General features: G+C 45.9%; 1 protein-coding gene across 1 annotated transcript in view; it reads right to left on the reverse strand.

The window, feature by feature from the left end:
• Positions 1–443: 443 nt before the first annotated feature.
• The window catches only part of LOC310854654 (roundabout homolog 3-like), a 110,792-nt gene continuing 98,829 nt past the window's right edge, over positions 444–12,406 (reverse strand). The window contains exons 21-28 of the mRNA XM_083759329.1: positions 11,382–11,717; positions 10,062–10,269; positions 8,597–8,830; positions 7,541–7,740; positions 7,233–7,340; positions 6,243–6,428; positions 5,095–5,237; positions 444–1,239 (exon numbers count right to left, since the gene is read on the reverse strand). Of these exons, the coding sequence (XP_083615455.1) occupies positions 1,228–1,239; positions 5,095–5,237; positions 6,243–6,428; positions 7,233–7,340; positions 7,541–7,740; positions 8,597–8,830; positions 10,062–10,269; positions 11,382–11,717 (1,427 nt within the window). The 3' untranslated portion in view covers positions 444–1,227. The remainder of the gene's footprint in view (positions 1,240–5,094; positions 5,238–6,242; positions 6,429–7,232; positions 7,341–7,540; positions 7,741–8,596; positions 8,831–10,061; positions 10,270–11,381; positions 11,718–12,406) is intronic.

Consider the following 12,406-nt stretch of genomic DNA (forward strand, 5'->3'; position numbering starts at 1 on the left):
CTCTCCAGGTGGTGGCTGCGCCCGGGGTGCCCCTCCGTGGACTAGTCTAGTCTATAGCATGGAAGCCTGCAGAGGGGCAGTGACTTGGCCAATCACTGCTGACCCCGCCGACTGGAGAGTGTAGTGGTTGAGGGTTGAAACACTCTAAGAAGGTTGGAGACCACCTGATGACCTCTCTTCCAGGCCAAGGAATGGATGACATTTGTAATCATGGCGTTAGCAGCAGACTATAATGCATTATAACAATATTATGGTTTATTATGACATGGGTTTCATTAGAAGTGTTAACAAGGTGGTAGCCTACTACTGAAAAAAAGAACACGGGTGGAATACTGTAATTCAACAAATTTATTTTATTGTACTTTTACAAAACAACGATAGTACAAAAAAAGAGTTATTCCACACAGTATGTTTTTTGTTTTATATGCAAATTCTATCGCACAATTGCAGCAAACACTTCCTGAAAGTGTCACGGGGAGAGATAGGAGGGGGGGGGGGGTTTACAATCAAACTTTTATAAAGCCTGTCTGTCCGTCTGCACACTACATTGTATCGCAGAAAAAACGAATGTAAACATAAAAAAAAAGATTCTTAAACATTCTTATAGCAGACTTAAGGTGTGGAGGAAGCGCTCAGTTTAGGGGGCATCCATCAGGGAGCGAGTCGAGAACCCGCTCGTTTTGGCTTTTCCAACAGTCCCTCTCAAACAAGCAAACACACGTCTTTGTGCTTTTGTATTGTCTGTTGCGTCGCCGCAGACAGAGTGCAGCAGGAACAATGCTTTCCAAGAGAATATACGATTTGACAAAATGATATCAAGTTGGCACATTCAAGGAGACATGATCGTTTCAAAATAACAGACCCTATTTTCATTTTTTTATACATTTGTATTTTTTGTTTTGTTTGTTGTTTTGTTCTCATAAATACAATGTACAACTCTTCCTCCTGTGTCCAGAGCGAGTCCTGCACAAAACAATACAGAGATGGAAGTATTTACAATAAAAAGGAAGGAAGGAGCGAACCTCAAGTCATAAATAATCATAGCAATATCAAAACAAGATAAAAAAGGTCTGTTTTCCTTTCCCAGCAGTGAAACAGACCCCGTGCTTTCTTCCTCTTCGTCAGACGTACGTGTCGTGGGCTTTCTCCATGACGGAGACACTGGAGCTTCTCAAGGAGCACTGAGAGCCAAAGGCGTCGTTTAGCTTTCGGTTAGTGTCGGTGTCCTTATCTCGTTTCCTGTCAAAAGACAAGAAGAAGAAGTTAGCTATACTGCACCAACGGCCATTAACCCATTTTGACCTGAGATCAGATTCTAAAAATGTCTTCTACATCCTGACGGTTTTCTGAAAAAGCTATGTTTCCATGTCAGTGGTTCTTCGATTAAAAAAAAATAGCAGACCTACAAGCTTGTAGTGCGCCACTCGCTTGTAGATCTGCTATTTTTCAATAGCTAAAGCATGACATAATGCTAACACCAAAAGGGGTTCCTTTGACTCCCTTGACTCCTTCAAAACCGCTCTCAAAGGGCACCTAGGGACCGCTGAAATTCGAAACTGGCCCCCGTAAAATCCGAATCCACCACCCACCCCTTTTCCCCCCTCATTGTATATGTTTTCCCTTTTTACCTCCTTTATGATGATGATGATTTCCTATTTTTTGGCTATATATTAGTGTATATTTGTACGTCTCTAAATGTTGAACATGGTGGAGCCTACTGTAAAGTAAACAAGCGTGGTGCTTGTTGGTCGTCCACTCAGTTTTTGCATTGAGTTGTGCTTGAAATGTACTGTAATTCTGCAAACTAAAATAAAAAAATACTTCAATCACTCAATCAATCAATCAAAAGCAACATGGTGAATGGACCTCCAGAGGCTAATGTAATACATTCAGTAAACAACACTATTGCACGCTGCTATGACACCTACATTTACCTCAGGGTCAATACAGGTCTGGGGAAAAAAGGGACAGATAGAGGAAGGGTCAGCTTTTCGTGTTCTCTCCACCGCTCTTTATTTATTTATTTTAATGGCAGACGCTTTGAGTCACATGGTCTAAAGTTAGGAGTCACATGGTCTAAAGTTAGGAGTTTGAGTTACATGGTCTAAAGTTAGGAGCCGGTGCACGGACGGACGTCGGACACATGCAACAACCATGTCTTGTCCACGGCCTGTACCATTTATCATGGAGCGTCCCTGGAACAACATATTTTCAGATGGGGGTCGTCGGGCCAAATACAAATATTTTTGGGGGTCTCGCCCAAAACGAGAAAAGATAAAGGGTGTAGCCTATACTAGCCTGGTTTCCAGTCTGATTCCCTGCGTTCCGTGAATTACTATATTGTCACGAAGTGGCAAAACGAATACACAGAGTGCAGCGAACCAGTCTGGAAACCAGACTAGGGACCTCCTGCATTACACAGATTTTAGCTTTTAGATTTTGTGATTGGTCGGGGGAAAAATATCGTATCCTGGGGGAAATACATATGACGGATGGATGTTCCCAGAACGATACATCCACCGATATAGCTTCTCTTGCCTTACGTTGTGACCAGGTTTTTCTTTCCGCAGATAAGTAAGCCTGGTGACCGAGGCTACTGCCATTACACCACTGCTAGCACCACTGTAACCCACAGAGGGCACTTATCCCATTCTGACCTGAGATCAGATTCTAAAAATGTCTTCTACATCCTGACAGTTTTTTGAAAAAGCTATGTTTCTATGTCAGTCGTTCTTCGATTTTTCAAAAATAGCAGACCTACAAGCTTGTAGCGCGCTATGAGCTTGTAGATCTGCTGTTTTTCAATAGCTAAAGCATGACATAATGCTAACACCAAAAGGGGTTCCCGCCACAAAATGGGTTTTAAAGGAGTGCTCTGCTCACACAGCCCTCCACATTAGTGCACTCCAGAGAGAGGCAGTCGTGCGCGTGTGTGTGCCTGTTAACATTGCTTCATATACTGCATGTGCACAGACAGTGGCTACGTTTACATGAAGGTTGATCATTCCGAATAAATACTTCAGAATAAAATACATCCGATGTAATGTTTTTTGCCGCGAGTTTACATGGGAAATGGTCATTCCGAATGAGTGTTTATATGGAGAAGTGATAGAAGACATGATACATGTTAATTCACGTGAAACTACGCCATCTCAATTCATTGTGACTGTCTCAACAATACAAACATATTACAGGCGAAAGACGATACTTTGAAATCCCATCATTTCATTCCGCAGTAGCTTTGAGGCTGCTGGTTGGATAGGGACGGGCAAATATGTTTACCGTCTTTTTTTCCCCACCCGCTGCGGCTCCGCTTCTCCGCTGGGAAGGTGATCATCTCGTTTTTATTTGTACTTTAAATTATTATCTACAGCACGGCCAGGGCACGCAACACTGATTATTATTGTATCGGGTCGCTCGTTATTTTTGAGAGAGAGAGAGAGAGAGAGAGACCGTTGAACACACACACACACACACACACACACACACACACACACACAGATCAGGGTTATCGTCATCTGCTGCTGCTCCACGTTTTTTTGTGGATTTCGGATCTGAAAAAAGGAACGAAATAACGCGCTCTATGTGCAAACTCCTCGGCGCACCTTGGATATGAGCGCCTTGGAGCATGCTCAGAAAGACCAGAATGAACTTACATCCGAATTAGTGTATACATGAGTCCAATTTTCTTTCAATCGCATTGAACATCGGAGTAATCCGGCCAGTGACATCGGAATGGTTTTTAGATCGCATCGAGCGTTTTCATTCGGATGTACGTTTTTGTAGGTGTTTACATAACAATGTTTAATAGGATTGAAATTCTATTCGGAATGAAAAGGGGATTTAACTGCTCATGTAAACGTAGCCAGTAACTGATGTGTGTCAGTTAGTTTGTGTGTCTGTGCACACGACACGGCATGGCATGGCATGCGTGCAGTTTACAGTGGAATTTGGAACCTCGGTCATCTGTGTGCGCGCCCGCACCAACGCATGAAGTTATGGACTTTATGGAGCGTAACGGATGACACGTAGATTATACTCATAAATCGTGGGAACCCCTTAATGGCAAGAATGGTCACTTCCCATGCTCGTAAATATCTTATTTAAACCGTTCAAAAAGGTCAAATGATACTGCTTTCCCTCTGTAAAAATGTATCAAACAAAATCATAATATCACAAGGAGCTTGTAGCACTTGTAGATCTGCAGTTTGCTAATGAAATATTAATCAGGCTGAACGCTTTCCCTCGGTGAAACGTGATACGCACCACATAATCATATCGTTACTGTCAGGTGGGAAACCTTGTATTTCCAAATGGATACTTTTCAACAAATGGCTCAATATGCATAGAACCCACAGACACACTTTAGCCCTTTCACGTTCAAAATGTTTCACTGAATACAAGCTCACAACACGTTAAAACCGGGGAATCATTCGTGTCATTTTAGGTTTTAGCGTTAGTTATGCAAAAATAGCAGCTGACAGCGCGTCACCTTGTGCCACGCTGCAAGCTTGTACATCTGCTATTTCTGAAGAAGAAAAAAAAAAGTACTGGTTTAGAAAGCATTTGTAGAATCGGGTCTTAATGGGTTATTTGCGCTACCTTTTACGCGACACTGTAGTAGGGCTTCAATTTACGATACGCAAGTTATGGAGATAACAAGGTTTGTGCCTGACAGTGACGATATGACACAGAGACACGGTGACGATATGACATCACACACAGAGACACGGTGACGATATGACACAGAGACACGGTGACGATATGACATCACACACAGAGACACAGTGATGATATGACATCACACACAGAGACACGGTGACGATATGACATCACACACAGAGACACGGTGATGATATGACATCACACACAGACACACAGTGATGATATGACATCACACACAGAGACACGGTGATGATATGACATCACACACAGACACACAGTGATGATATGACATCACACACAGACACACAGTGATGATATGACATCACACACAGACACACAGTGATGATATGACATCACACACAGACACAGACACACACACACACACACACACACACACACACACACACACACACACACAGTGTTTCTCACCTCGCTGTGTTTCCTCGCTGAGCTGGGCCCCCTGGAGCCTGTGGAGCCTCTGGACGAAGAGCTGCCTGTGGTGGAGCAGTTGGCCGACAGCTGACTCCTGGACAGATACGCAGCCTTGCTAGCGTACGCCATTAGCTCCTCGCCTGGTGAAAGGGACAGAATGGAAGGTGAAAGAAGATGAGGTTAACGTTGATGTTATTTGGGTCGGGCTAAACGACCAGGGGAACATTTCATCGGCACTGGAACATTTGATTGGATTAGACTGAAGCAAGTGGTGAAAGCTAAGGAGATCTTGTGATGGCGCAGCAGTCAGCTGGCGGAAGGTAGAAGAAGAAGCAGCTTGCTAAATAAATGGATTATTGGGATACTTTTGGGCTTCATTAATGATGGCTATCATAGTCTATTTTATGATACATTCCATACTGTCGTGTGTTTCTAAAATTCCCATGTGCTTTTTCCGGAGCAACCATCAGCCTGACACAGTGACACACACACACACCCATAGAATCTATGGTCGCCATTACGGATTCATGTTTCCTGAAGTCAAGAGATTGCTATTTTGCTGTTAAACACAAAGGCCACCCAGGGTAGTGGCTTAAAACCAAGCATGGGTGTAGTTTTCACATCCATGGATTCTCTGCCAGCCTGCCAGGACACAACAAGCTGCCCCCGGTGGAATCCAGGGACTTCCATGTTGCAATGTTTGACTTGACATGGCTGTTTAACATTTGACAGACCGGATGCAGAAATGTGCGGCGCTGCATGTATGAAATATTAATTACCACAGCACTAGTAATGTTCTACAATCTGCCACTCCTAAACCTATAACCATGAAATAACTAGAATTTTGGGTGGGAACCCCTTTTGGTGTTTTAAGCATTATGTTGTACTTTAGCTATTGAAAAATAGCAGATCTACAAGCTCATTATGAGCTTGTAGGTCTGCTATTTTTGAGAAATCGTGAAAATGTGCCTGAAATATATTGTTACAGGGCGAGTTTTTAACTCAAATCTTTGCCTGGGACAGGGACAAAATATGTTGGCCCTGGGACAACATATTTTCAGATGGGGGTTGGCGGCCAATGTCATAATTTGGGGGTCCTTGACATGAATATGTGTCTAAATGGGTTAAAAATAGCATTATCTCACTGTCTGTCTGTCTCTGTCCTGAGCCCTCCCTTTGGTGGCTGCTGCTGCTGTGTTCCTTCTTCTTCTCTAAGGAGGACAGAGGTCCACCCGTGGTCCTCTCCCCTCCGACCACAGACTCCACACACCCTGCTCGGCCCCCCTGCAACCTGCTGTCCTCCGGGGGAGGCTCTGGGGGCGGGGGCAAATCTAAAAATGGAAATCAAACAAACAAACAACGTGAGAACAAATGCCATCATCATCATCTAGCCTGGATCCAGCTTAAAGACCCCGCCCACTCTCTGAGTGGACTGCATCTCTTGCTTCAAGAAAGCTACAGTCTGATAATCAGGCTAATCATCATCCTAGTTCTAAACGCCATGTATTATATCCCACGATTCTTGTAACCCATTTTCTTCACCCAGTGTGTGTCACTTGTCTAATGTGATCCTGGGCGCTACACTTCCTCTGCCAACCGGGGTAGAGCAACGGACTGACCTCATGCTTCCTTCAATGCATTAGGAGGAATCGAACCCAGGAGCCACCGACTGCGCCACCGTGCCCTAATGTTGTTTTCTGTGTTATGTCAAATGTGAGTATATGTGTTGCATGAGTATATGTTTTGCATACATACCACTCGGTCATTTCAACTTATGAAATTATGCCTACGGTGTCATATATAAGATAAAATGGATATAAAAGCCGATCTACAAGGTCTAAATGTGGCCCCGATGCGACACAACGTGCTGTGACGCATTGTGAGCTTGTACGCTATCTAACATTTTGACAAAATAATAACAATGTTTTTTACTTTTTTTTTCCTCCACATATCCTTAAACGTAATGACATACAAGGTTTCCCGCCGACAGCAAGCGCTGTGAGCAGACTGCCTCGCCACCTGGTCTCACCTTAAGCGCCACTCACTCACAACCTTGGTTGAGCATGAAAAGACGACATTGCACAGACAATAAAACGCAACACTAATTCCCAGCGTGTGCAGAGAGAGAGACTCACCTCCTTGCATGTCTCTTCTATACGGCCCGGTCTTTGAAGTCTTCTTCTTCACCCGTGACTTTTGGCTGGGGGGGGTGAAGGCTTCCGCTGTGGCGGGGCGGCTTTGTGCTGTGCCAGGATAATAACACATCGCAGAGCGTTTGTTAGAAGTCTGAACGTAACGCCATTGCAATTAGACACATTATGCACTGGCATTTTAACGATTCCAGGCAGATATGGGTTTTCTTGATTTACAAAATAATAACAATACTGAAACACACACGCACGCACACACGCATACATTATTATTGCTATATGTGTCACTTTACCGGTTGTGGGAGAGCCGCCGTTGTCTTCATGCACTGCGGTGCCCCGGTGGGTGTGGCAGTGATGGGCAGGACTCTGGCACTGCGGTGTGCCCACCTCAGAGGAGCCATGGTGGCGCAGGGCAGAGAGGTTGGGGTTGGACTGAGTGAGGGAGGCAGGGCATGGTGCCTGTGGCACTGGCACTGGACCACACGGTAGCCTTCTGCAAGACAGGGGAACGGGGGAACGTGTCAATTCAAACTCATTCCAAATCACGGAGAACGGGTCAGAAATGTCCCTTCAAAGTTAACACACAGCTGAACAGACATGTATAATAGTATAATATCAAACTGGTAGGGGGAAAACAACCTGTGAAAAACAAAACAAAAGGTACAATGCAAATCACGGCCATGTTCTTTCCCCCCTGAATAAGCTTTTTATCATTCTAATTGGTACTTCTAAACACACTTCAAATAAACACACAATCTATTCTAGATTGTACAAATGTGTACACTCTTCTGGATTACATTAACAGTGTTCTTCACCCTATGTAACGGCAACACAAACAAATGGCTCTTTTCCAACTATGAACGGTAAGAACCCAAACTTTCAAGACACTATGACGCTCTGGTGGTTATTTTTTTGTTAATAATATTGCCATTATTGCGAACGCAGTGAGCCACTTACTATGACAGCAAGGGCTGAATGTCTGTGTGTGTGTGTGTGTGTGTGTCACGCTGTTACACCACCCGCCCGCCACCAGAGGGCGCAGCTGTAGCACACACACACACACACACACACACACACACACAGGGCGCAGCTGTAGCACACGCACACACACACACACACACACACAACCACACACACATGAGCTGCGTTCGCTTCCCGCGTTTGCGCGTCTTACTTGTAACCACAACCACCAAGGGGGACGTACGACGTAGCCTACGTTAGGACAACAATGTAAAAACCTTAGAACCTTATCTGAAACAAAGCTGTATAGCGTGTGGCAACACATCCAGAACTTGTAAAATGCTTTAGGCGAGCCGCTATACAAGGCCAGTGCAGGTTGAGCAGCATACCGTGCCATCTGCTGCCCCTCTAAGTGGTTAAGGCGTGGGGTGTCGTGCGGGGTCCTGTGCTCCTCGTGCGGGGACGGGGTGAGCGTGGCGGTGGACTGGTGGCTGTAGGACGTGGCGGGCGAGGAGGCGTTGTTGGCCCTGTGGGGCGTCGAGGGTCCGCCGCCTGATTCACAGCCCTCCGTCAGGTAGGTTCTCTCTGGGAGCGGCGGGCACCACTCCTCCTCCTCGTCTGACCTGCAACACCAGGAGACCAGGAAAGGTTCACGGCGGAAACATGTATTTTTTTAACCCATGTAGACCTGAGTTCGATTCTACAAATGTCTTCTAAATCATGACAGTTTTCAGAAAAAAACCCATGTTTTTTCATGTCAGTGGTTCTCAACCTTTGTCATGTCAAGGACCCCAAAGATTATTATGTATTTGGTCGCCGACCCCCCCCCCCCCCCCCCCCCATCTGAAAATATGTTGTTTCAGGGACCCCCCCAGAGGCAAATATTTGAGTTAAAAACGTTCGTTCTGAAAAAATATATTTCCAATTTTGCGCCCCATTTTCACGATTTTTCTAAAATAGCAGACCTACAAGCTCATAGCGGGCCACTCGGTGGCGCGCTATGAGCTTGTAGATCTGCTATTTTTCAATAGCTAAAGTATAACATAATGCTTAAAACACCAAAAGGGGTTCCCGCCCAGAATGGGTTAACAGTGAGTCTCAACCTCCCCCCCCCCCCCAAGGACCCCCAGTTTGATATGCATTTAGGCCACACACCTGCAAATGATACCATTAAAAATGAAGTGAGGGGCGCCCAGATTTTGGGGGCATGTTGATGTTCTCATGTCCGTAAAAAAGTGAAATAAATTAAATAAGAATGAAAGCATGCATTGGATTGAATCTATACTGTCAAATGAAATCCTATGTGTTTAGAAACAGAGGACAGTGACCTTGTGTCTGTTTTACTGAACAGGGTTAAAGCTTGCTTTGCTGTACGAGCTCGTAGCATGAGGCTAACTCAGCGTAATGCCGTTATCGTTGCCTCAAACTGGAACCAGAGGCCTGCCGACAGCGAGGCGGCACCAGGGGGGAAGAGTGAACATCCACTTAGGCCAGGTTAACACTGTGAGAGCGATGGTGACTGATCATGATGTTCCTAAGTTTGAGGAGAGCTCCAGGTAGAGAGGGGAACATTATGGCTAATCCTGTTAGCATAGCGCCGGGGCATCGCGTGAAAAAACTGCTAAAGCGATTAACCGCGGCCAAGGTGATGGAGATGTCAAAGCCTGTCCCGGGCTTCAGGGGTCTCTTAAACCTAACGTATACTCCATCATCGTGTGACCGTTTCACATGACCAAGTAGAAATTGGCCATTAAACTATAGATGACAATGATAATACATGACAATGTTGATGTTACAGTCTGCTTGTCCTTGTTATAAATCTTCTTGTGCGTGCGTGCGTCGTGTGCCAGTTACCCTAGCTCCATTTCCTCCAGCTCCGGTTGTTCTTCCTGTGCACAGTCTGCACACTGCTCCAGGTCCCCGGAGGGGGGAGGAGGAGGAGGAGCACAGTCTGCACACTGCTCCAGGTCCCCGGAGGGGGGAGGAGGGGGAGGTACAGCCTGGGTCCAGTTCAGAGAAGGCGTCTTCACTGCCTTTCCCATGACCTTCTGCTTGGGCTTCCCTGGAAGAGAAACACACAGGCAGCGCCACAACGCCACGGTTCAACTCCAAGCTCCGCATCTCCTAAGGAACCTTCAAAGACCGTCCTAACCCAAACATCACATGGATCTCAAAACCTGCATTCAACTCCCTTGCACACACAGATGGAAAAATGGAATATTCTTCTTCTTCTTCCATCATTATTATTGATATATTATCATATTATTATTATCATTATTACTATGTACAATTACAAATACTGCTCACACAAGACAAATGAAAAACCAATCACGACGTTAAGCCATATCTAGCAAAATTATATTTGTCATTGTAATTAAATTACAATAGATAACAATAGTAACTCCTGATGGGCAATCAGATGGGCAAACGCCCGGCACATGGCACTGGTCTGTAACCCAATCAGACTTGATGCATAAGAGCACATATCCAAGCAAGCACGGTCAAGCAAGCCTGGACGAATTAGTGCCGTCTTTATTGTGGTCAGATCTGTCCCAGAATAAGCTATAGTATTTCAACTGGTGAAGACGTAAAGATCATCCCCATATGGGCTGTGATCTGGCCTAGTCCTGAACATAAAGATCATCCCCATATGGGCTGTGATCTGGCCTATAGTCCTGAACGTAAAGATCATCCCCATATGGGCTGTGATCTGGCCTAGTCCTGAACATAAAGATCATCCCCATATGGGCTGTGATCTGGCCTATAGTCCTGAACGTAAAGATCATCCCCATATGGGCTGTGATCTGTCCTATAGTCCTGAACGTAAAGATCATCCCCATATGGGCTGTGATCTGGCCTATAGTCCTGAACATAAAGATCATCCCCATATGGGCTGTGATCTGGCCTATAGTCCTGAACGTAAAGATCATCCCCATATGGGCTGTGATCTGGCCTAGTCCTGAACATAAAGATCATCCCCATATGGGCTGTGATCTGGCCTAGTCTTGAACGTCACCAGAGTCACCGGAGGATGTCGTCATAACGTCATTTGGCTCCCCCCCGATTCCCCATCACCTCAATCCGATCGGGGACAACCCTATTACGCACACAGCATAGTTTCCCATTGAGAATAAGACAAGAGTGAGCAGCCAACAAGCGCCTCGTCCTCCTCACCACTCTGGCGGTCAGGCTGGGCGTACTGGCACGTCCCCCCGCTGGGCTGTGTGATCCAGTGGGCCTCGTCGCGCTGCTCCGCACCGTGGCTCATCCAGTGGGCCTCGTCGTGCTGCTCCGCGCCGTGGCCCAGCAGCAGCGCCGCGGCCGCCTGGCTCTGAGGAGCGCCGAAGGGTGCGACGGAGGTGGAGGCGTACGGCGTGGCGTGCTGGGAGTAGCCGAAGCCGTGCAGGTCCTCGTTGGTGCCGTCGATGGTGCTGTAGATGGGACCCTCGGTGGAGCCGCCCCCCGCGCTGTACTTCTCCGTCTGACTCAGGTAGTTGGAGATGCCCGCTTCTGTGAGGAGGAGGAGGAGGAGGAGGAGGAGAGGAGGAGGAGGAGGAGGAGGAGGAGGGAAGGAGAGGTTGAGTTGGACTGCAAAAATACTTTGATCCTGGGCTCTACACACCCTCCTCCAACCTGGGGAGAGCAATGGACTTGAACTCATGCTTCCTTCATGCATGAGTGTCCAAGTTGGTCCTTTACACCTTGACAGGGGGGAGTTTCCCTGGTTGGACGTAGCGCGTGGAAGGAACACGTTATTCCAACCAGTTCCTTTCCCCTCCATTAGGCGCCCCGGCTTGACAGGCATTTTTACAACCTGAAGCAACAGTTGACGGTTATAGATTCAGATGCTACTCTATGTTTGACATGTTAATACCCATTTTTACCTGAGACCAGATTCTACAAATGTCTTCTAAATCATGACAGTTTGCAAGCAAACTTTTGAGTTAAAAACGTTCACTCTGAAAGAATATACATATTCCAAATTTGTGCCACATTTTCACGATTTGTCAAAAATAGCAGATCTACACTTAATCAAAAGCAAATTAACATAATACATCTTAATAGTTTCAGACAATGTTACATCAAATATGACATGTTTGTATAAGCTATCAATGTGAAGATGCATAAAGGGCCTTTCAAACTTGAAGCGATATATAACGCGCCTATAGTTCATTTTCAACGAGACCTGCGTTTTGTTT

The sequence above is a fragment of the Protomyctophum parallelum genome, assembly GCF_964188405.1.
Source record: "Protomyctophum parallelum genome assembly, chromosome: 1".
Lineage (NCBI taxonomy): Eukaryota > Metazoa > Chordata > Actinopteri > Myctophiformes > Myctophidae > Protomyctophum > Protomyctophum parallelum.